The 25,456-nt window shown below is 37.6% G+C and overlaps 1 protein-coding gene across 2 annotated transcripts in view; it reads left to right on the top strand.

Annotated features, from left to right (window-relative positions):
- CPT1C (carnitine palmitoyltransferase 1C) overlaps window positions 1–25,456 on the top strand; it is a 45,339-nt gene that overhangs the window by 801 nt on the left and 19,082 nt on the right. The window contains exons 2-10 of one of the 2 annotated variants that reach the window (XM_081971587.1): window positions 2,892–3,058; window positions 4,842–4,921; window positions 15,117–15,281; window positions 16,415–16,554; window positions 17,415–17,586; window positions 19,459–19,560; window positions 23,140–23,277; window positions 23,402–23,479; window positions 23,595–23,702. In XM_081971587.1, coding sequence (XP_081827713.1) covers window positions 15,141–15,281; window positions 16,415–16,554; window positions 17,415–17,586; window positions 19,459–19,560; window positions 23,140–23,277; window positions 23,402–23,479; window positions 23,595–23,702 — 879 coding nt within the window. In that variant the 5' untranslated portion in view covers window positions 2,892–3,058; window positions 4,842–4,921; window positions 15,117–15,140. The remainder of the gene's footprint in view (window positions 1–2,891; window positions 3,059–4,841; window positions 4,922–15,116; window positions 15,282–16,414; window positions 16,555–17,414; window positions 17,587–19,458; window positions 19,561–23,139; window positions 23,278–23,401; window positions 23,480–23,594; window positions 23,703–25,456) is intronic. The other variant, XM_081971588.1, reaches the window with a different exon arrangement.

The following is a 25,456-nucleotide window of genomic DNA, read 5'->3' as shown; positions in this document are numbered from 1 at the left end:
TAACTTTTTCTATACATTTCTCCACAAGCCTATTTCATTCTGGGGTGTTTATTTCAAATAAAATATGGAAGTCCGTAATATTGGCTGCTTTAGATATCTACTCTCAGTGAATCCCCAGAGAAAATGATATGACTGGGGGCACATAGTTGAAACCACTTGCAGAAATTAAATTGACTCAGGTCTATTCAATGGATGCGAAGTATTAGGAATATTTCAAGATGAGATGATCATTGCTTCCTGTCTCATGGAAGGATTTTTATATGGGGTAATCCAAACACGTCATCTTTTGTAATCACCCCCTATTTTCTTACTGCTTTGCTTTCATATGTAGCCAGAGCCAGTTTGGCGTAGCAGTGAATGAGCTGGCCTCGAAACTACCGTGTTTCCCCGAAAATAAGACAGGGTCTTATTTTCCTTTAACCCTCGAAATAAGCACTTGGCCTTATTTTCAGGGAGGTCTTATTATTTTTGAGGTGCAGGAGGCAGCGAGCGTGGTCACGTCATAGCTGCTGCTGCATTGCAATATTTTCAGGGAGGGCTTATTTTCAGGTGAGGGCTTATTTTAGCACATGTGCTCAAAAGTCCAATTGGGCTTATTATCAGGGGAAGTCTTATTTTCGGGGAAACAGGGTAGAAGTCCTAGGTCTCTCTTAGGCATGAAAACCAGCTGGGTGACTTTGGGTCAGCTACTCTCTCTCATTCCCAGCCTACTTCACAGGGAGGTTTTTGTGGGGAAAATAAGAGGTAAGAGTATTAGGTACATTTGCTGCCCTGAAATGATTTTATCCCTGAAAGGATAAAATAATAACAGTAACAATCATCATCATCATCATCATCATCATCATCATCATCATCATCATCATCATCTCTTCACATAAAAAGTGCATATGGAGAGATAGAGAAGAAAAATAGCCATACAATGCCTTGGAATTAAGCACCATCGGTTTGGAAACATAGTTGAGAACTCCATATTTGTCTGAAAAGTCCAGAATGAGAGAGTTATAAATCTAATGCATATGTAATTAACATTTTGCCTGCAGGAATGGTGATCTCTGCTCCTTACGACACATATTTTTACTATTTGGATTTTATGAAAATAAGAAAGTTGGGGTATACACTAAGATTACATCTTTTTGTTCTGCATTAAATAACAGCCTTGTCTCAGTAAAAGTTACCAGCCCATAAAATATTGAGTGGTTTATCTGCATTTAACAACTTAACTTTTTCTAGTACATCATTGAAAAGTAGAACCTCAAGTTTTTTAATGCAGTTTATAAATATTTCTGTTGAATGGTGCACAGGCATATACCCTTGGTAACATATTCAGATTTCATTTCTTCTTCAGCCACAGAAGTTCATTGTATGAACTACTTGCTATTTCTTAGCGGAATCTGCTTCATAGGATTGCTGTGGGCAATAATATGAAGTAGGAATATTATATATGTTGCTTTGAGGATCTGGAAAAAAGATGGAATATAAAACTAATAAATCTTGCAAATAACAATATGTAAGAACTATAACAAAGTTACACTGAAATGCAAGAGAATATCCCTACAATTGTAGAAGATTGCAAAAATTTTCAGAAAGTGGTGCTTAACTCTTAGTCCCTTTTTGGGAGAGGGGCGGTCTAAAAATCTAAGAAATAAATAAAATAATAAACCTTTTATGTAATTAAAATCAAGCAGCTCAATTTATTTTCCACTCAAAATGAGAAGATAATTTAAGCCATCTCTTCTGAAAAAATAAATCTAAAATATGCATTCTGTTGGCTGTTACATACTACATATCATTGTTTCGGCACATCTTCTCCCTAAAACAGTCATAATTCTAGTTCTAACAGATATAGTGCTAGGAAAACCCGATTTAAGAAGGGTAGACTTGTGCTTCTTAAATCCTTCTGAACTGATTATAGCAGTACCTGAGAGATTAGAGCAGGCCAGTAATTAGAATGGCAGGAAATTATCTGCAAAGAATTTGTGGAATTACATTATGGGAATTAGGCACCAAATTGACAAACCTTGACTTTTTTCTTTTCTTTTTAGCACTTTCCTGCAAGTAAAAGGTTTACTATTTTTTTAATCAATCAAACGTTAATCCATTGGTTCCAATAGAAATTGGCCAACTGACTTGTTGCCTGAGCATGACATAATGGGCTGAAAGAGACCAAGTGGCTCAAAGTCACCCACCTTTCATGTCTATGATGGGATTAGAACTCACAGTTTCCTGATTTCTATGCTGGTGCCCAATCACTAGACCAAACTGGTTCTCTAACATTGACATTGAAATTCAGGAACAGTGACATCAGGAAACTAAAGAAATGAAACACTTTAACCTTTCTGAAAGATTTAGGGCACTTAAAACAATGAAGAAATAGCTGAAAAACCTTTCCCTCTAAATATAAAAAGAACAGAAAAAATGACCTCATTTTTGCAAAATCATTGACACAAACACTAAAAATATTATTGTATTAAAAATAAGGCAGATGTTTTCTTGTCCAAAAATTTCTTGCTTCTCTATTAGGTAGAGATTTCTAACAAGTTTGTAAATATTACAACTCAGGAATTCTAATTAGTGGATGGCTATAGAGAATATATTAGTAATCCTGAGCAGGAGTATAAAAACAGAGAATATTCCAAATTGATTATCTAACATAAAAAGATAGCACTGAGCATTTGAAATAATATAAGTAATATATTAGACTATATAAGTAGACTATGGCAGGGGTAAAGTATTATTGTATATTTTGGAATGGATGGGGAATAATAAGGAAATAGGCAGCATTCCTATATTTTGAGGTGCAGATTGTATCTTTATCTGGCCCAGCTTTTAACCTGTGTAGTTCAATGGGTTTCATATCTGTCCTTCCTTCCTTCTTCTCTTTCCACATGTAGGGTGTGTATGTTGAGTAGGTGTACTCGCCAATGCATCAGCCGTATCACAAGGAACAAGTCCAACTTGTTTTAAGAAGAAGATATTTGACGGAAAAGTCTGCAAGCTCATTCCCTGGAGGACGCTGTGGGTTTTTCATCTGGCTGAAGAAATCCAATCTTCCATAGAGGTAGGAATAAGTTGTCAAACCAAAGGAAACAGAATGGATGAAATAGAAATGATATTGCTGAAGAAGGACATGGAAGATGTAGGTGGCAATGTCTCTTAAATAGAATTAATGGGAGACAAGTAGCTGCAGGAGGAGAAAAAATGTGGTTTTTAACTTCTTGGGTGCAGAATGGAATCTAAAAAGGAGCTGTTAGTTTGACTCCACAGTTCAGAACTTAGGATCAAATTCAGCTCATCCCTGCCATTGCCCTATTTTCTTTCTAATTTGATCTAATTTTCTTTTAGAAATGTGCTTAATCTTCTAGCTAATAAAAATACAATCTATGAGTGGGAGTACACTTCCTGATTTCAAGTAGAAGTTATTAGGGAGGTTTTTAAGTTTGCAGGGGTTGCTTATTAATTCCATACTAAACAAAGATGTAATAGCAATGTGTTATGTCCCTTTGCGAGAAAAAGAATAGATCCGTAGCCTTTTGCAGTCCTTCAAAAAACTTGCCCTGACCTAAGGAGACATAGCTGAGGTCCTACTGCTACATACATTGCCTGAAAGTTTTACAAGTGGGCTCCCTGAAACCTTCAGAATGATTATGGTATTATAATGTTTAATTGATAGAAGAAGACAATAATTAGATTATTAATTAAATATACTTGTTAAAGAAATGAAATCACGTTTAGCTTTTGCCCTGACCTTGCTTGCCATTTGAGTGATAATGTTTCCAACAGAGCTCCAAGATCCTGCATGCTTCTTTAGAAAAAAGGTATACATTTCTGCTCTAATCAATTAGCATAGTTTCTTTTCCAGAAAAATTGCATTTTTAGTTTTAGTGCACTTGATTTATTGCAGATAGGGCAGAGGTTAGATTTAGAATACGGATGAGGATTTAAGAATACAGTCCTACTTTTGATCTGGAGCACTGGTGGGAGATTCATTCCTACTGTATGAACAGCTTTACATTTACATAACTTTTTTTAATTTCAAGGAGTTTCTAGAAATGGTTATTATTTTGTTCAGGATTTTCAGGGGAGAGGAGCTACAGATATTTTCTATACTAAAGTCACGCACTCGATATGATCAAAGGATTATTTTCATTTTGTTTTTGGTATTTAATTTTCCTCGTAATCCAATGTTCTTTTAGGGCAAAAAATGAATCATGCTGGGCCACAGATAATGTTTCTAATGATTACCTAGAGGAACTATGTTTTTTGTCTCCATCTTTGTCTCCATTCTTTTAGTTCTGTTTCCCTTCTTGCAATTTTTTAAAAATAGGAGTAGAACAGTGCAAATCAAATAGCAAATCTTTTGTTGCAAGTTCAATATTAGTGACACTTCAAACTTCATATGTGATTTTCTAGTACCGTGGCAATTTAGAGTTTCAAAAGGTAGGATTTTTAAGGCTCTTTAAAGACAGATAATATTGAATTCCCTCATTAGGGTTTATAACAAGATTACTGTTAGAGAATACAGGTGAAGCACTTTGAATACTTAAAAACACAATTTAAAGCATAAACAATTTAGTTAATTTACTAGAGCTGAAGGAAAAGGTGTTTTTTTTGTTTGGCATATCCTGTATGAGTAGGTGGGGCTGTGAGCTATGATGCTACTATCTTCTGCCTCTACTAAACGTTTTCTCAGGGTTGTTCTTCTGTTTCAAAACACACCCTCCTCTCTTCTTGGCACTGCTGACAGTAGAGGCCCCAAGGCAAAGAGTCAGAAGCCAGTAAAATCTTGCACGTGGTCTGACATTTCACCTATATTTAGGCTCTTTTCCTTCTCATTGCTATAGAAGAAGATATACAGTATGCTGGCTATGGAAATATGAAGTTGAAGTCTGATACAGTGCCTGAATTTTCATAATTTAAGCAGGTCAGTTAAAGATGCGGTGACTGTATTTGTTCAATATTTGGTAAACTTGCTTTATGTGTTGTGGCAAATAAGCTGATGTGAACTCAACTCACATCTTAAATTATTCAATATCTTGTACAAATGCAGGTTTCTAAATAAATTAATACTGCAACCAAATTAAGTATATTTACAAAAGAAAATTAATATACAGATAGTATTGAGCTGGATATAATAATAAAGTGGTTCAGTATAGAGCAGATTCCTATGTTGGGGGGGGGGACTTTTTGTAGGCTGAGTATCACACATTTTTAGTTCCTTTTTTGAGGTTGCCATTGGCTGTGATGGGCAAGGCAGTGAAAATCAGCCTAGTTATTTGGAAAGCTTCATAGCCAAGTCAGTGGATGTGTGTGTGAGCTTAATTTCTGGGTAACATTGCAGCCTTATGTCTTCCTTTAAGTGATTCACAATAAATTGCCTTAACTGGGAAAGGCAACAGGGTGAGTCAAATGCTTTATTTTTGTATTGCTTAGTTGCTTGAATAAGGAAATGCAGAAGAGTGACAGAACAGTTTTATCCAGTTTTTCATTTAGAAGAAATATTGGACAGTGATTGTAAAAAAATAAATAGGCGTTCATAGCATACTTTCAGAGCGCTTGGAATCATTAACTATGCAGATAAATCTAGCTGTTGATGCAAAATAGTAGCTAAATCAGCTAAGACTTTTAAAGTATGTATCCTTGGAAAGACAAGGCAACTTGCAAATACAGGAAAGGACTCCCTGGTTCTCTGGCACAGGCTAAAAAATCTTTGGATAGATAGCAGCTACTCAATATTTGTTGGGGGTTTGCTCCAATAAACAATAAATTAGTTTGAGGCATTTGTTACACATAGACAGGAAGTGTTGCTCATTATTCCACAGGCTAGAATGTTTATATAAAGCATAATTTAAGGATGGGAAATGAAACCATAAATTTACAGCAATTACCGGTATGGCTGAAGGGAAGTTCTGGAAAGAACCAAAAAGGAATTAGGTGTTTGTTTTTAATGTGACTGTGTGCTCATTTTCAATAAGGTTCTTTTACTGAAAGATCCCCTTTGATAATGAGGCTCTGTAAAATATTCCATGTGTTTCTCTCTGTATAGCATACATATATATTATTGGTAGAAAATGACCGGTCCAAAAGCAGAAAATAGTGACAGGTGAGAAAGTTCTGTTAAATCCAGGAGAAATAAATGGTTTATAACCTATCCTGGGTTGACTAACCCAAGCAATCAGACATTTTGATATCAGTGATCTATTGTTAAGAAAAGAATTGATTGTGTTCTTTTTTTGTGGCACATCCCTGCTATAAATGATGCCTGTTGACATTGCATTTTGAAACCAGAGTAAAGTCTGAAACAGAGAAAAACAACTGGAAATCAGATTTTTTTTTTAAAAAAAGAAATAGGCCTTTGTCCATTCTTCCTCTAAAATGCAAAGTAAAAAGGGATTTTCATTTATTTGACTGCTGTATGACAGACAACAAAGTTTGTAAATAATGGATCAGTTTTCTTTTCTCGTCTTATAAATTGTCATCCAGATTTTTTAATCAAACCAAGTAAAGTAATATGAACACACAGTTAAAGACAAAAACTCAGATTCAGTTGCCTCCATCCTTCCATCAACCCAGTTCAAAAAGAAAACAGAACCAAAAATTGCCTGGGGCAATTCAGCACTAGTTATTTGTGGACAGCACCCCAAATTAAATATTGTGTGTAACTATTTGCTACCTTCTACTGGGGAAATATATCTAGTTATGCTGATGAAGCCAAAATTAAAGGAAGTTTAGCTTGGACATATCTGACATATCGGAAGCAAGACAATATTTTTTTAAGGGAACTATGAAAAGATTTAGAATGGGTTGACAGACAGGTGTCGCTTCTAATCATTCAATGAGATCCCGCCCTAAGTTTATATATCTTCAAACTGAATGATTATGTTTGTATATCAATAGATCACTTTAAAGTTACAAGCTTCATAAAGCTTCATTTAAAAGCATATTTATTTTCCCCCAGATCTGTTCATTGACAAATTTCTCTAGTTTTATATAAGTTATTAAGAATTGGCAGTGCCTAACAATGAGTAGCTTATAATACTTATTTAGCAGTTCTCTAAATGATTGTTGAGTTCCAATTTTATTAGCAAAAGCTGACATTCTCTTCATCTTCTGTTTTAAATTGAAATGAAAAATGTCTGCAAAATGTCATGTTTTTCCTACAATGAAGAGGGTTTTTCTTATTTCTTACATTGAAAACAATTTTAATAGCTTCAAATTCTAAATATACTAATTTTGCCCTAGACTTTACTTAATGGATCTTGGCGTACTAGTAACACAAAACCAGACCTGATTTAGTCCATTTCTCACTTATAGAATCAAATATTTCACTATTAAAAAAGGTTTTGAATTCTAATCCTGTAAAAAGCTAACAGTATAAAACAATATATTTATGGAATCCTTGGTCCCTCTGAGTTCAGCTGCTTGCTTGCAGATAACTGACTAGATATTAAGTTGGATAATTAAACTTTCACAAGCCAACAACCAAGGTTAAAGAGCACCAAAAACTTACAGTTCAACTCTGATATATATATATTCTCTTCAGTTGGCACATATATTTATACAAATATCTTACTGATTCACTAGTACTTATTCCCAGACATAGAATTTCTTTTTTTTAAGCCATAAAAGTGGTTCTTGAGTGATCAGAAAATTAAAAGAGAAAATACAGGAGACCAGTTGTAGGATTTGGATTGCAGATTTAATAGTTCACATAACAAAGTCAATTTTGTATGTCAGCATACTTTTTGCAATGGGAAGTGAATTCAGCTAAGACCGTTGGACTAATATCCTGAAGTATTCTACAAGTGAAGAAGGTGGAGAAGATAGGCAATTACAATGAAGCAAATGTATTTATCTACACATGTCTTTTCCACCCTGCTAGACTCTAGATCCTGCAGCAGTTATTTTTAAATCTGCTGGTGCTGCAGGCCAAGTCCAAGGCAACAATATTTGCTTATGCTGGATGGGAAAAAAGAAATCAGTTTCTTTCTTTATATATCAGCCCAGCTGCATCCGGTTCTTGGCAAGCTGTGTACAGTAGAAGTTAACCAATTAACACCCCCACTCTAAAGTACTGAACATTTTCACAACTGCTAAGATGCTGCTGCTTGAGAAGAGAAAGTTATCAATTTGTGCAAGAAAACATTATATTGGGTCTAAAGACGAGCCAGATTATTTTAATCAGCTGTATATTGCTTGATGCCCATTTCAATAATCTTGCCAAGTAGCTGCTATTCCTATTTCACATAGGAAGTAGAATAGTAATGGAGAGAGAACCCTGGGATATTCTTGATTAAGGGGAAATTTAACAGTTTTAGGCTGTCATATTACACCATGGCTAGTTCTTAAGTCAAAGAAATTCCTTTTTCCTAAATAAAAATATAGTTTATTTGGTTTGGACTTAGGAAGTCTGAGAATTCAGCCCATTGTCATTTAGGTAAGCAAATCATGGCTTTGCAGAATGAATAAACTAAGCTTGATTCTCCTTCAAATATCCTGAGCAACTTCTGAGAAAAAACAGAAAGACTGATCTGCCATGGATTCTCGCTGTAGGCATGAAATGCAGGAATATTATTTTGTGGGAAGAGAGCATGCAGGAATCTTTCGGCCCTCTCCCTATCTTTTTAGAATCCCAAAAATAGGAATACGGCTATAACTTGTGAAGCTAAACATTTGAGCATGACGAAATTCCCCAGGACTCTTTTCAACAGGTAACCAATCTAAGGCAGAGAGCATCAACTTTTGCCTACTTGGACTTTAGCCAAAACAGTTTGATGCACACCCTGTTGCTTGAGGAAGAAATTGTTTGTTTATTTATTTGTTTTTTCATTCGCCATAATTATATGGCTGCATATTTCACAAATAGGCTACTCTGAGAGATGAGCAAGAAAGACAAAAACAATACTTACAAACAAGTTGCCGGGTGGCTTGAGACTCTTGATAGTGTAAGGGCACTGGTCAGAACCCTGACACAAGTAATATCATTATTAAAAGTTTTAAAATTATAAAAAGCACTAAACTAAAAAATATTGAGCAAAGAGCAGATGTCAATTACACTGGAGCTATCTGAATGCATCACCAGTCCCATGGGGGCTGTTGATGTAAGAAAATGTTGAGGGTCTTCTGGAAAGTTAAAAGGGATGAAGTCAGCTTCACTTTGGAGGGAGAAGAATGATCCATAAAGCAGGGACCCAGCTGAAAAGACCCACCACCTAAAGTTGAAATGAAACTTCCTCTCTAATGTTTTTATTTGTATAGTTATAATGTACACTGAAGAGGGCATTTAATTTCGTTGTACCATTTGCAATGACAATAAAGTAAAGTAAACTAGCCGATGGGACCTGCAGAATGTCCCAGCACAGGATCTGGAGGAATGCACAGATGTAATAAGGGAGATACAGCCTCTCAAATAGTTTAGCCCCATGCCATACAGGGCTTTAAAAGCCAAAATCAGCACCTTGAATTGGATTCAGAAACAGAATGGTAACCAATGTAGCTCCCAGAGAAGAGAGATGACACACTATCTAGAAATATATATATATATATAAGTGTTCCTGTTGCTGCATTCTGCACCAGCTGAAACTTCAAAATACTTTTTATGGGCAGACCCATGTAAAGCTCATTACACAATCCAACCGGGAGGTGATTAGGTCATGAATGACAGTGAGCACAGGAACAAAACAAAGTTGAGCAAAGGTTGTCCTAGCTGCAACTGCTATCTACTCCTAAACAGTGCAAGGACTCAATTCCATGAGTGACAGATGAGCTCGCCCAGTGGCTTCATGTAGATGTTGAATAGTAACATCTAAAAGCACTGACCCTTGCATCACCTTGCATAAAAGGGAACAAGGGCAAGATCATCCCTCCTCATCTGATTAGCTACTGATTAGAATTGACTCTGGAGAAAAGAAGTCAACCAGTCTAGCCCCATGCTACCTACCCTCAATCCTCTGAGCTGATCCAGAAGGATACTATGGTTGAGGGTATTGAAAGCTGTCAAGAGGTCAATTAGGGCAATGGATGCACAACTTCTATCTTACCCACCACCAGAGTTCATCCAAAAATGTGACTAATGCCATTTTCATTCTATACCCATGTCTGAATCCTGGCTGAAAAGTTTTCAGATCTGCTCATCTAAGGTTGTCTGAAGCTGTTGCACAATCATCTTCAACTTTCCAAAAAAGGGAAAGTTAGATTCTGGACAAAAACTGTCCAATATAAAGGGGTTGAGTGATGGCTCCTTGAGGAGGAGGTGAACTAAGGCCCCCTTAAGACGTAGTAGAACACCCCCCTTCACTCAAATTTACCCCAGTTACAACTCATTCACAGGACATCCCACCCCAAGTCACTATTTGCAGACTCAATAATTGTGGGGAAGTTCTGATGCTTTGGCACCCTTACTGCCATAAATTAGGCCTTAATAGCAGCTCTAACCCATATCCTGTTTAATTCATCCCCCGTAGAGTGCCAGCCATGTTCTAGATGTCTCTTCTCTCATTTCAATTCCCTTAACTCCTCCATGAACCACAAGGAGTGCCAGAATCTATAACGGGAGAAGCTGCATAAGTATGATTGGACCTAAAGGTTCAGTCACTTTCGTATTCCAGGGTTTCATATGGACTGCGCTGCACACCAGCAGGACTCCAGCTCCCTCTGAAATCTGTTGATCATCGGGATGGAGAAATCTAAAGGGTCTAATCTCCCTGCAGTAGATAGTGCTAGTGAATCCCATGTAATGAGGGCATGATCTGATCAGGACAAGGAGCACATAAAAGCTCTCCCAATTTCACATAGCACTGCTTTAATAGGAACATCAGATCCAGTTTGTGACCACTGCTCATTTCAGGCTCTGGATGACCTGGGATAAGCCCATGGCTCTTACGGTAGCCATGAATTCCTGAGCCACCTCAAACCTTATTCCCAGAGAAGGCAGGTTAATAGTTGTTTCATATCAGTATTTCTTGTAGATAATGTGATCCTGATTTATCTAGGTATTTTCTCCAAGGCTTATATCTCTCATGACCTTTATAATCTATTTTGCAATCCAACAGATGGACGGAAGATTGCAAATCTTGGGAAGACTGAATTTTTCTATCCCCAAATTAATATGCTCAACTGAACTCAACTGCTCCTATGAAGCTTATATGCCATTCTTAACTTTTTCTCAGATTCTAATAATTTCCTCTCACCACATTATCACTGGTTCATTCAATCTACTGATTAGAATAAAATAGAATTGAGTACGTTGTGTTTTATGGGAATCTGAACATTGTCTTAATAAAACAGGATATGTCACATAGTACATCATAATATTAGTTGTTTGGATGTAGCGTGTTATGTGAACCCTATAAGGGTCTTATTTTATAAGCCAGGTTTAGAGTTTAGTAAGCTATGTGAATATAGCAATAATAGCACAGCTGTTCTTCTTTTCGGTCCACAAACTACAGAAACCTTTTGTTTAATAGAGTCCGATGGTAGAAAGCTATTGGATTCCAACTAAGAGTTCAAAATGGAATAAAATTGAAAAAGAATAGGAAGGAATTGGAAACCAAGGTTCCTGACACACCAGTTCAGTGTACTAAATCATTTACACTAAATTGTTTTTTTTCACATAGAATTTTAATTCCTTGTTACTACTGTTGTGTTAGCATTGAAATGAAAGTCCTTCCAACAACATGATTGAAATAATTTGCTTTATTCACTGCAATAATTTTTGCTAGCTTGCTATTATTTTTAAACAGAGAATAAATTATCATACATTGGGCTACCATACTTGTGATCTGGATAATCACTAGACAACAACCAAAATGAGAGTTTTCTGTATTTTTTTTTAAATGACATGTAGTGGGTTTATAGAGAAATCCAAAGCTGGAAGTGATGAAGCAAAGGATTAAAGTATGGTACGTACAAAAATAGCGTTACAAGCAGGTAAGGTAAAATATGTAGTTTGTTTACTCCAAACTGTGAAGTAAGAAGACCTGTTGAAATCTCAGTATGCAACCTTTGATCATCAAATACTTTCCACCTTTAAGAAATCCTTGATTTAAATCTCAGTTTTTGATAAATGTGTTTAGGTGACTTTAGGCAACGCACTATTTCTCAGCAACCCTTCACTTAACTTGTATATATGGGAATAACAATTCTGACCTATTATATAAAATTATATTCATTATCTAGGATATCTCAAAACAGCCACAAAAGATAGCAGCAAAAATGCTGCAATTCTCTGAAGGGGTGCATAATGGTAGTTGGTGTGTGAATATCTTTAATTAAGTGAGGAAATTCTTCAGGGTTTGCCTCGCAATTCTTCATCTGAGATAAGGTGCCGTTGCATGTGAAATCCCTCCAGCAGATCCCAGTGGGGGATCTGCTGAAGGGATTGGAGGATCTTTAAGATTTCTTTTGATGCATCTCAGGAATGTCATTGATCAAAATGGTGGGAAAAAATGAGAAAGGGGTGGAAAATTGGGAAATGTTTTGTCCACTTCACAACAGAAAGCAAAAAATAAATCTAAATTAATACTTTGCCTGTTATAATAGAAAAAAACATCTAATAAAACAACAGAGTATTATGCTCCCTCCTCACTGTAATCTGTTCTCATTCTGGTCTATAGAGCTACAGTATGTGGCAACTGGGTGGTTTGAATGATGACTAAACAGGACTCCAAGATGCTGTCAGCATTCCACAGTATTTGTTTGATACATTGAATGAAATCTGTCATTTCTAATCTGCAGCTTATTGAAAGAGTGGGATAACTAGGGAATACGGCAGTTGTAGTCCAAGTTATGTAATGGAAATGAGATTGCTATTGGTTGGGAGTGTCCCCTAAATTTTCACTTGTCATGAATTGTGTCAAATAAGTAACCTTATTTGATCCTTTCCATCTCTTCTTTCAAACTTTCCAGACATTATATTGTGACCTCATGTTGGCATAGTGCTGACATCATGGGCACTCTCAGCTGTATTAGGTAAACAAAGTGGCACTCCTTTCAGGGGATAGAAAAACAGACTATGTACAGCTGGTGAAGTAAGCTGGGTGGCGCCTATCTTATGACTTCAACTTATTTCCAGAGAATTTCTGATAATAGTACCAATAGTAGCTTTGAGAACTGATATTCCTAGATTTTCTTTGTATAAGATAATGAGGTTGAATGGCAGGTGGTAACCAAGGTTTTACGTTTTATTTATTGACTCCCTTTCGGTAGTGTCTAGTTGTACAACTGAGCTTAGATAGAACTGAATGGGGTCTTTTCGTGAACAAAGGAGAGAATTACTGAAGCTGCAAGCAAAGACCAAGTTAAAACTATTCAAACTAATTGTATCTTTGAATTATTATACTGTGTTATTGCTCCTCTTTTTACTTGCTATTCCCTTTTAATTTCTTGGCATAGAAAAAGGTTGCCATAGCAGCCAAATTTGCAACTGGCAGGATGTAAGTAGAAAAATAGTATGCAGAAAACCCAGGGTTCTCTTTGGAATTTTTACTCTCTCAATGAAAACTGGCATCTGTTGGAATAACCCATATACTTAGGGATTACTTCTTATGCTGTACATAGTAGATCAATTTTGTAGGTATGGATCTTTTTCCTAACAGTTTTTGAGATAGGAAAGATTAGCGTTATTTTATTTTTCATCATTAACTATTCCCACAAGCAGCTTATTTAAGGAGGTACTAAGAGGTGTAATGGGTCCATACCCACTCCAAAGGACCTCTGAATGGTAGCATATTCTTATTAAACACCTACTATAGTATAGTGGCTGTGGGTGCTTTATTGTGTCATTGGTGGCAAGGTCACAGCATCTTCTGTTCAGTGTGGACCCTATCTATTTTCTATTGATTACCCATGGGGGAAGGCATATTGAGTCCTTAAACAGCTATGAATAAGCAAATGAGATGCCCGTAGAGTTTGATTAGTTAATGCCAGGAAGAAAAGTAGAAAGAAGATTAGGAGACAAAATTTTGGGAACCATACGCAGAACTATTGACCTTCTTTATTAGTGAATTTGATTTGGTGGAAAGAGGGTCTTTGTGGGTGCATGAGCTTTTTCCTTACATAAGTATAATCTTTATTGTCATTGAACAAGATAAATACAACGAAATTGGTTTTGACCTCACTGGTGCAAAATTATAGCAGAAACGAAAAAAGAAAGAAAAAGAAAACTAGCGTGTGCATGGAGTGATTGTGGTTGTATTTAAAAGTCTGACAGCCCAAGGATGGAAACTATCTTTAAACCTGTTTGTTCGGCTGGCTGTATTTTGAGGTCTTCTGCCCGATGGTAGAAGTGCAAAGAGACACTGACCAGGGTGTGAATCATCTCTGAGTATCTTCCTTACTCTGCTAAAACAGCAAGATGTCATCTAGTGGTGTCAGAGGGCAACCAATGGTTTCTTCTGCCGAATTGATCACTCTCTGTAGTGCCTTCCTGTCCGCAACTGTTAAACCAGCATACCATACTGTAACACAATATGTGAGGACACTTTCTATGGTAGACATATCGGTTACATATTGTTTAACTGATGGTCTAATGGTTCTTTTATCAGATAAAATGGAAACAACTATGTTTTTATTCATCTCCTTTCTTTCAGATTTTAAATGTTCTTTTTTAGGGTGTTCCCTTTTCTTCTCATTAGTCCATTATAATTTCTAATCGGTTGAAAATTGGTAATTTTAACTGGTCGTTTTATTTTTCTTTGGAAGATACTGCATGCCTTCTTTGCATTGCATTATTAATATTAATATTATTATTATTATTATTATTATCATCATCATCATCATCATCATCATCATCATTGGCTAATGGTGAAAGCTGAGTTATAAATTCTGCAAATAAATATATATTTGGAAACAAATTTGGAGGAATATTAGGGGTGGGTTTGTATCAGCCTTGTTCAGAGTTGCTTAATTTTGTCTGGAAAAAAATCTTGTTGGCTACTATATATCAATGATGAGATACAGAAAATAATCTTTGCACCATCCAGGGGTTGCCTAAAGGTTTTGTAGATCTGATAACCCATCAGTGACTGAGCAATGGTAGACGTATTTTCATCACACCTGGAATGTATTAATGAAGGCTAATTATGTCACTTGTTTTCTCTCTGTTCCTTTTAACTGCTTAGCCAACAAGTTAATATCCTCCCACGATGGCAGAAGCTCACCAGGCTGTGGCATTTCAGTTCACTGTCTCTCCAGAGGGTATTGACCTTCAGTTGAGCCATGCAGCTATCAAGGAGATTTACCTTTCAGGCCTGCGTTCCTGGAAAAAGAAATTCAACCAACTACGGGTAATGCAGGGGGCAGTCATAATGTTAAAAATACAACTCAAATGCTACTTGAAAATCTGGCTGTGAAATCTTAATTGGGGACTCTCGGAAGGGAACAGAGTTCTGTGTACAGGTAGTCCTTGACTTACAACAATTCATTTAATGACCATTCAAAGTTACAACGACACTGAAAAAAGTGACTTATGGCCATTTTTCACAGTTACAACACAGTTACAACATCTACATGGCTGGGTGATCAAAATTCAGATGCTTGGCAATTGACTCACATTTTTTGACAGTTGCAGTGTCCCGTGGTCGTATGATCACCTTTTGCAACCTTCTGACAAGCAAAGTCACCAAGGAAGCCAGATTCACTTAAGAACTGTGTTACTAACTTAACAACTGCAGTGACTCACTTAACAAATGTGATCGTGATCTTTCTTGCCACATTTCAACAAATGTCTCACTTAGCAACAGGAATTTTGGGCTGAATTATGGTCGTAAGTCAAGGGCTACCTGTATTAAGGGTATGTAGTCAAAATGAAAGTTGGGTCTTGTTGATTCTTGCTGACACCAAAGTTGTCATATCTAATATTTTAATAGTAAGGATTGAAGTGCTATTTTGCAGCTGGCTTGTTCCAGAGCCTGATGCTGATTAGGGCTGAGAGGAAATGATGGGCCTCACTGAAAGAAAGCAATTGGCTTTCTTGTCTAAGGGAAAACTTGAGCCTGGGTTTCCTTCTGCTAGTGTAAGACCATAACCACTACACAGACTGGCTCTCAACAAAGATCACTAATATTCAAGTAAAAATTATCCTTTAAGAAAAAATGTAAGTGCCAGTAGATTGGCTTTTAATGCTGGAATTATTTAAATGTGTTGAAATATATTGAAATAATGTAAATTATGTAAATATTTAATATATAGACGTTCTTGCTGCTTCTGCAAAAAAAAAGGACATTCACCTAGGAGGAAAGGAAGTCAGAGGATAATTTACTAATGTAGGCAAAAGTTCAACCTGTGAGTCATAGTTCCAAGAAAAGGATTTTATTCCTTCAGAAACAGGTTAGAGTGCCAACGTAGCAGAAAATCAAAACTCTCAAGTTCTTTGTTTTCCTACCTCTCACCTCCATTTCCTTATATTGCCTCCAAACAGAATGGTTTTGTGACAGGTGTGTATCCCGCCAGCCCCTCCAGTTGGTTTTTCATGGTTACAGCTATCCTAGTAACCCAGTTCTCTCGTCTTGACCCCTCCATGGGCATGATTGACAAAATAAAGGAACATCTGCCAGTCAGGTAATTAGGGGAGAAAAGGAGACAAGTCTTCATGATGAACTAGAAACTGTTAATTTTGTCAGAGTGGAAGAAGCTAAGATCCGGTCAGAACTAATGATTGAGTTCAGATAGCATCCTTAACCTAGCCAGGTACAAACTGTTATAGTGCCTTAATTTTGGCTCTAGCAGCAGACAGTTTCTGTAATTGGGTAAAGAGTTAGCCTTGTGGGGAATACAGAAATCCAATATGTTTCCTGATTCCTGTCTGCATTAATGCTTTATTATCCTGCATTATGGGGATAATACTGTGTTTCATCACTCCAGTTATCTTTTTCCTATTAGCAAGGCAAACAATATTGCAAAGCAAAGCAGAAGAATAAAAAGTTACTCTCAGCCTACCAAAATGTCTATCCTGGCATAGAAAGCTCTTATATTGAGTGAGACCAATAGCTTAATATTTTCTGTACAGAGACATGCTTATTATATTAAAACTTTTTCAGAGATTGTACAGTTAATTGAAATGTAAACCAAACAGCTGAATTACTACAACATACTAAAGCTATAAAGAAGTTAAAACTGATAATTGTATAAAGGCAGCGACTTGATTTTTAACTACCTTGGTTAAATGTATTGTGTGAACACAACCACTGACCATTTGCATTTCTCCATAGTGTGGGCACAGGTATTTCAGAAATCTGAAGGGAAATGACTAACACTATTAGTTATTTTGGATGTAGCAAATGTGAGCTAACATCAGATCATTCATTCCCCCCCCCCCCCAATCCTTAACAGTCTTTAAGTTAACTTGCAATCTACAAATACAGGTTAGTTTTCTTGAAATGTTGACTTTGTCTTTCTGCCATCCTCCTCTTTTTCTCCAGCAATTATCTGTCAGATCAGGGCCTGAATGTCCTCAGTGTCCTGGCCTTTTCCACAGGACTGTGGCTGGCTCTCATTATGACCATGCGTAGCATTCTTAAGATGCTGCTATGCTATCATGGATGGATATATGAGGAGCATGGTCGGATATCCAACATCACAAAGATCTGGTTGGTATGTACTTACAGGACAAGTTAGAATGCAAGTTGGACATGGGGCCACCTGTTGGTGGACTCAGCATACACAATGTCCTGGGTTTTGGTTACCATAACCTTGGGTGGAGTTGAAGCAGGCTTAGAGCACCGAGCAGATAGATTTTTCTAGCTAAAAATCTGGGAGTTTTCAACACATCTGCTGAGCACCATATGAGCAAGGCTATCAGAGGAGAAACTATAAATGTTGAATGCATTTATTGCAAGTATGTCTTTCCTCTCCTCTATAGCACAGATTACCTTATTTATTCGTTTACAGTTATGAGGGCAAAGATTTCAGACTGGCTTTAAAAGTTGGGCACATTATTATAAAAGGCAAAACCCTTTTTCAAGTCAAGCTTGATTTCAGGTAACTTTATGTGCATATATTCAGTTTTATTGGCAAAAGTTCATGGTGCCACTAATTTTTTTCTGGGATGCTATTTATCTTCCCAGTCTAACTTGCAACCTAGCTATTCCCTGAAAGTTTCTCATCCAAATACTAACTTTAGCTTTTGAGCTCAGTCACATTTAATCAGATGTTGCTACCAAATGCCTGAAGAAAAGAAACATTGCAATTAACAAAAAAAAAAAGCCACTGTTCCGGAATACTACTCCGGGATGTCAGGGAATAGTTCTGCAATATTATTTTTATAAATAGGATAAGAGAGAAAGAAGGAGGAACTTAAAGTCATCTAATGAGTAGGTTCTCCCTAACTTTCTCAGTACCATACCATCTAGGCAGTATACAATTCACCTACAGAGGGATACGTCCCTGAACTACTTACAATAGCTATGTTCAGGATCAAAGAGAAGATGAACAGGTTTAACTAAAAAGTTAATGATGGTTTATGGTGAAAAACACCACGGAGCAGCTTTACCCAATCCAGTGCCTTTTAGATTTGTTGTTTTATCAGAATTCTCATGGTCTGGCTGTATGGGATGATAAGATTTCCATTCAGCACATCTGAGAGGTACACATTCGGAGAAGGCTGCTGGAGAAAAATGAGGTGAAATATTGGGCCATATCAGTTGAGAAGAAGCCAAACTGAGGAGCATAGGTACACATTAAGACAGAGCAGCAGGTGTGTCTGTAATTCCCACAAAGGCATTTAGAAGAAGGAGTGATTATGCCTATGAAGATCAGATTAAGATTTGGAGAAGATGTGAAAACCAGCTTCCAGATATGTAGTAAACTGTCAGAAAAGAAGAAAGTTCCATCCAGAGTACAATGGTCTCACTACACCCAGTTGGCATCATTTCTCCTGGGGGGGGGGGGGGGGGACACAGACCTACCACATGATTCCAGAAAAAGGTGCAATTTCATTAAGGAGGTGAAAGCCATATTCCTGCTGAGGAACCTTTTCCACTTTATATCCAAAAAAACTGCATAACCCTTGTTATATATAACCTTTAGACTAAACTTCTATGCTGTCAATAACGAACCTCGGTGGCTGAAGTTTGTAGTTAATCCAGTGTCAGAGCAACCTTAGTAATTTGTATTCTAATAAAAAAAAAACAAAATGGACTTTCTGCTTTCCCTTTTTTTCATAATAAAAATAATTGGACTGGCAGTTGAATCGTGCTTCAGCATAATTTATTGAAGGGTGTAGGAGGATGTAGGATAGGCTACTAAGCATAGATAGCTCTGCCCACCCAATATTTTTACTAGTATCTGCTACCTGAAGCAAATATCTCACTCTGTCTTATAGCAGGATTCACCATGTCCTATTCCAATATAAAACAGGCCACTTTATTGTGAATTAGGCCAAAGAAAAATGCTGGAGGGAAAAAAATGAACATGTTGAAATATGGGGGTCTTGCTCACTTCTCCCTTTATCCCCTCACCTCATAGGCTTTGGTGAAAATCTTCTCTGGTCGTAAACCCATGTTGTATAGCTATCAGGCCTCACTGCCTCGTCTGCCTGTTCCAGCTATTAAGGATACAATGCGGAAGGTGAGTTTGCAGCTTTTGTCCATATGCTTCTTACTTACAAGTGGGCATTCAAAGATTGCATTATTTCTTGGACACTTTGGTCTGAAAGTGAAGGAACGCATCTTTGAAGTAGTGGTGTTCATAGGAGAAATTGAAACAGGAAAGACAGAGGCCTACATTTGCCTCCATCCCTTGTATTCCAACCGTAGATTGTGATGTTATAGTTAGGATAATTCCACCATGCATTGGCTGATGCTTTGAAAGTCTGCTACTTGATAGAAATAACTATTTGTGCAAACTAACCATGATAGATGTTCCTTTGAACTAAAGCAGGGAAGGAAAAAGATCACACATTCTCCCCATCCCTGGCTGCTGATCCTAATGATCACTAATACAGGTAGCCCTGGAATTCCAGTTTTCAGTAATCAGTAAGTAAATCAGTGATTGCTCTGGATGCAAAACTGCATCCAGAGCAGTCACTGATTTACTTACTGATTGCAGTGTTTTTAATGACCACTGCAATAATAATAAAATTGATTCAGTCATGTGACTGACCGGTTTTACAACCTTTGCAACATATGACTGTAATATACAGGCTTCATTATGGACGTATCTCAAGAACCATCTGTAACTCCCTTTCCTCTCTCCAGAAGTGCTAGAAACTATTGCCCATTGCAGCAGGACCCATAATACAATACAATACAATAGTAGAGTTGGAAGGGACCTTGGAGGTCTTCTAGTCCAACCCCCTGCCTAGGCAGGAAACCCTATACCATTTCAGACAAATAGCTATCCAACATCTTCTTAAAGATGTTCTTAAAGAATATTCCCTGTTGACTGATTCCACCTCCCCACACTGGTCTTTGGAGCTTATGGAAAGGGAGGAAAATCAAAAGCTTTGCATCACAGTAGGCATCTCATTATTTTAGCATGCCTGACATTTCTGGTACTAATTTTTGGTCCTGACATTTGGCATACCCTGTGAACTCTTTTTTAGTAATTATTTCAGATGGTGTTCATTGCCTAGCTCTGATTATAGGTTCCTAATGTGGGATTCTGCTGATTATTGGCAAGAAAAGTTCTAACTAGAGACAAAGGAAGAGGTGTAAAAAGGGGCCTAATCTGAGAATCAGGTTTTCCCATTGCTTATTTGCAGTGGGAGTGATTCATTTGCACTCACTTAAGATAAGACATTTGAGTTATTCATTCATTGAGTTAATTAGACAGCATTTATGCATAGTTACAACAGTAAACCTCTGTAGATAGATTTCATAAATTAACAAAAACTTTAACATAGAATTCTTCTTTCTATGATATGAGGTAATTTATAATCTAACATTGTCAAATGCGCTTAACAGTGGTCTTAAACTCTCTTAGGAAGAGAAAGCATTTTCTATTTTGACATGGGAGGATTAACCATATCATAATCGTAAGAGATAAAAATTAGTATCTGAAGCCCTAAAATTTGCATTAAGATAAAACGATAATCTTTTTTTAAAAAAAGAAATACTGCCTAACTCCAAAAACAGCTGAAGAAGGAATAATAGAAAACTGTTTGTAGAGTAGAAATGGGCAAAGTGAAGAAAGAATGCCATATACAAAATCAATAAATAAGGGAAGAAAGAATGAAGGAGAACACAAGGAATGGAATGTCCTTGGGAAAGGCAAAGCTGAAATCTTTAAAAAATGGATTTTTTAAACTGTTATTGCATAAGAGCCATGGTGGCAGAGTGGTTAGAATGCAGTACTGCAGATTACTTCCTCTGACTGTTGGCTGCCAGCAGTTTGGCAGTTCAAGTCTCACCAGCTCAAGGTTGATTCAGTCTTCCATCCTTCCAAGGTTGGTAAAATAAGGACCCAGATTGTTGGGGACAACATGATGATTCTGTAAACTGCTTAGAAAGGGCTGTAAAGCACTGTGAAACTGTATATAAGTCTAAGTCCTCTTTCTCTTGCTATCTATAGTAATTAAATGAGAGTTTTACATGCAGGGCATCTTGAGGCTACAATGGGATATCAACAAAAACATATAATACCAGGGTGATCTCAGATGCTGGTGAGCTGGGAAGGATGCCTTGAATGTTTCATGTTCTGATAGACTTTTGATTGATAGCTTTTTCTAGCTGAGCTCTCCAAATTTTGGGGACTACAAGATCATAGCATCTCAGGAAGGGGACATGACATTGCGGTAGAATGGTCAGACTTTCCTGGAGTCCCAGGATCGCCGCTGAATTCTGGTCGTTTGGACGGTCCATTTGGACCTAAACCATCCTGCAGAGACGGTGATAGGTAGAGGTATATTCTGTCGATCCCAGAGACCCGCAAAGTCTCTGGTGACCCGGGAAAAAGCCTCTTTTGCCAGCTTCTAAGAGTCAGTCTCGTGGCTGCTGAAACTACTGACTACCCGAACGTAAGCGCTGGAGAGAAGCATGTCGATTTGGTGAGAGTTTTAATTTTTTTTTCTTTGGAGAGAGAATACCCTAAAACCTGGAGATTTTACTTAAAGAAAGAAAGATTAATAAGAAAATAAGCAGCGGATTTAAGAAATAGTTAATTGAAGGTTTCCTTTTTTCCCCTCCTTTTTAATGCCGGAAGCCTGACTGGAATTCAAGAAACAATTTGAAGCAATTTGATTTGGTCTTGGGCTAGCCCTTTGTGCTTTTCTTCTTACTTATTCTGTTGGACTTTTTTCTTTTTGGAATTATTGTTACAATTAAGTTGGAATTGACCTAGAATTCCCCCCCCCCCAACCCTTTTTGTTAATTATTTCTGTTCTTCTTAGAGAAAGTTAAAGGCAGAGTGTAACATTGTAACAAGGGTTGAGATTGAAACAAGTATCACTGCCACTTAGTGGTTTTGGAACAATGTTTTTATTCTTGCATGAATGTTTGGAGAAAAACTCTTCAAGGCTTTTTAGTTAGATATGATAGTGAGAGGAACACAGCTGTTTCTTGGAAACTATCACCAGCTGCGGAAGTATTTTGAAAGAATAAACTAAATCTTTTTTTTAAAGGGGAAAGCTTAGAGTGACCTTGGAAAGGCTTTAACCCGATAAAGAATTTGAACTTTTCCTTTTTTTTTACTCCCTTTTGGTGGCTGTGTTTATCTCACCTTGTTTTGGAAGATGTGGTTTCACTCTGTCTACTTTTATGTTGCTGCATTTAATTTCCCTACCCCTCCATGCTATTCTTGTCCAGTGCAAAAAAAAATCTTTACAGATGTGAAAATATTAATTTATGATTCATCTTTTCATGTTAGGAAACAGATGGTTTTCTTCTCCTTTCGTTATCTTAGAAACTGCTTGATTTCCATCTCTATGGCTTAAACTGCCTGAAATTGAGACAATCACTAGATACAAAAAAAGAAAACTAGTGAAGTCTGAACTGATATCCCTGTATTTCTGAGACTCTTGAACTTCTTTTTCATGCATCTACAAAGATGATACCCCCGCATCTACAAGGCCTTTGGTTTAAAGTGTTCTTGTAGGAGAATGAATCGGGACAAATGTCATCTTGAGTTTGGAATGAGGAAGGCTTTTGGGTAAAAGAATGAACTCTGCAGTTGCCAAGATGTAATTCCACATTTTTCTTTCTCCCTTAGTACCTGGAATCCATACGACCGCTGATGAATGATGCAGAGTTCTTTCGAATGACAGGTCTTGTCCGTGACTTTGAACGGACCCTTGGACCACATCTGCAGTGGTATCTCACACTGAAATCTTGGTGGGCGCCCAACTATGTGAGTGGGCCTTTTAAAGGGGAGGAGGAGCTCTTTGGGAAGAACAGTGTAGTACACTGAGAATATGCATGTGCTGCTGTCTTTTTAATTTCTTCTTTTCCACCCTCCTTCCATCTCTTGCCAGGTAAGTGATTGGTGGGAAGAGTATGTGTATCTCCGTGGGAGGAGCCCCCTGATGGTAAATAGCAACTATTATGCCATGGTGAGTTACCAACACTAAAGAAGAATATCAACACTTGAACAGGACATTTTTTCTTCCAGCATTTCTGACCGAAACTTCTCCCCATGTTTTCATTTCTTCTGCACTCATTTTGCAGGATTTCCTTTATGTCACACCTACTCCAGTCCAATCTGCTCGTGCTGGGAATCTAGTTTATGCCATGCTGCTGTACCGACGCAAACTCATCCGGGAGGAAATCAAACCAGTGAGTGAGATCAAAATATAGGGAGGATAGGAAATATGCCTGTTAGAGAATGAAAGCTTCCTCTGTCTGAATTAGTTAGTGGGAGTCAGACCAAGAACAAGATTTATTATACAGGTAGTCTTGAACTTACAACCACTAGAACTTCTGTTGCTAAGCAAGATGGCTGTTAAATGAGTCACACCCAATTTTACAACCTCCTTTTGCTGTGGCTTTAAACAAATCACTGTGGTTGTTAAGTGGTTATTATCATCCAATGGTTAAGCAAATTCAGTTTTCCCCACAGCCTGTGCTAGTTGGAAACCAGCTGAGAAGGTCACAAATAGCGATCACATGAACCATCATTAAATGCATACCTGTTGTCAATCATTTGAATTTTGATCACATCACTATGGGGATGCTGCAGTGGCCATAAGTGTGTGAGACCAGTCATAAGCATGAGAACCAAGACTATTTTTAGCAATGGTGCAATTTTGAATGGTTGCTAAACGGATGGTCATAAGTTCGTTTACTTTGTAAAGCAGCTGTTATGCCTTTTTCTGAACTGAGACTCTCCAGATGAATTGAACTACAGCCGCCCCCCCCCCCCCCCCCAAAACCCACCATACTTAATAGGTTTTGGAAATTATAGTCTCAAACACATGATAGGTTAAAAAAAAGCTGCTTTTTCTGAAAGGGACTTTTAGCTTTAGCTTTTAAAAATACAGGCAGGTGTGGCCTGCTACAGGTTCGTCCGAGTTTGGGAGAACCCGTAGCTAACATTTTGGCCAGTTCGGAGAACCTCCAAATCCCATCCTGGCTGGCCCCTTCCACCCCTCCTCTCTTAGGAGTCTCCATATGGGCCTTTTTTGATGCGAGGTAAGTGCGGGGTGCATGCAGAGGCTCGCGGAGGGAGGGGGGGGGGAATGGGTCTCCCAGAAGTTCCAGAAAACAGCCTGTTTCCAGCCTCTGAAGGGCCCCCGGAGCCTGGGGGAAGTAGTTTTCGCCCTCCCAGAGGAGGCGAAAATGGCCCTCCTGCCATGATGCAGAAGGCTGACTAGGCCACATCCACCATGGCCACGCCTACCCAGCAACCAGGCAGAGAACTCATTGCTGAAATTTTTGAAGCCCACTCCTGAATACAGACATGTTTCTCGTACCATTTGATAGTTTTGTCCTTATGGTCAGTTTAGTTTGCTGCTGTGCTTTCCAAAGTGGAAGAACTTATAAACTAATGTTAATGATAAACTAACCATATCATTTGTGTAGCACACATCACTGAAAATTTTTCATTTGCCTAGACTAGACAAAGGGGAAGTGGAGATGTAGAAAGAGCCAGATCTGTGGTGCAAGCATAGTCTACAAAACCACAACGAATCCCACATTTTCTTCCAGGACTCATGCTAAGGAACTTCTGGGGTATGTTGGTGCCCTGGAAAAAGAATAGCCATATTTGCATATTATAATATCTCATTTGCTTATGAGACTTAAGTTAAAACTAAACATACGGTATGGTTTAGTTTCACATGCTGATCAGGCCAATTATTTGCAAAGGATCTCAGTGAAATTCACAGATGAACATCAATTTTACTTCTCGCCTTGCTGATCCGAGGGCTAAAATGATAATACATTCTTATGCTACATGTTTTTCTTTGGTATCAAGACAATTGTATGATGTTCCAATTCTGATGAGGACGGTTGTTCTTTTCCTAGACCTAAACTGTTTAGTTGTTCCTCCAGAGCAAGCAATATATATGGATTTATCCTACTGTGGGGCA

The sequence above is a fragment of the Natrix helvetica genome, assembly GCF_964273705.1.
Source record: "Natrix helvetica genome assembly, chromosome: Z".
NCBI lineage: Eukaryota > Metazoa > Chordata > Lepidosauria > Squamata > Natricidae > Natrix > Natrix helvetica.
Note: the sequence above shows the minus strand (reverse complement) of the source record. Positions and strands in the feature narration are given on the sequence as shown.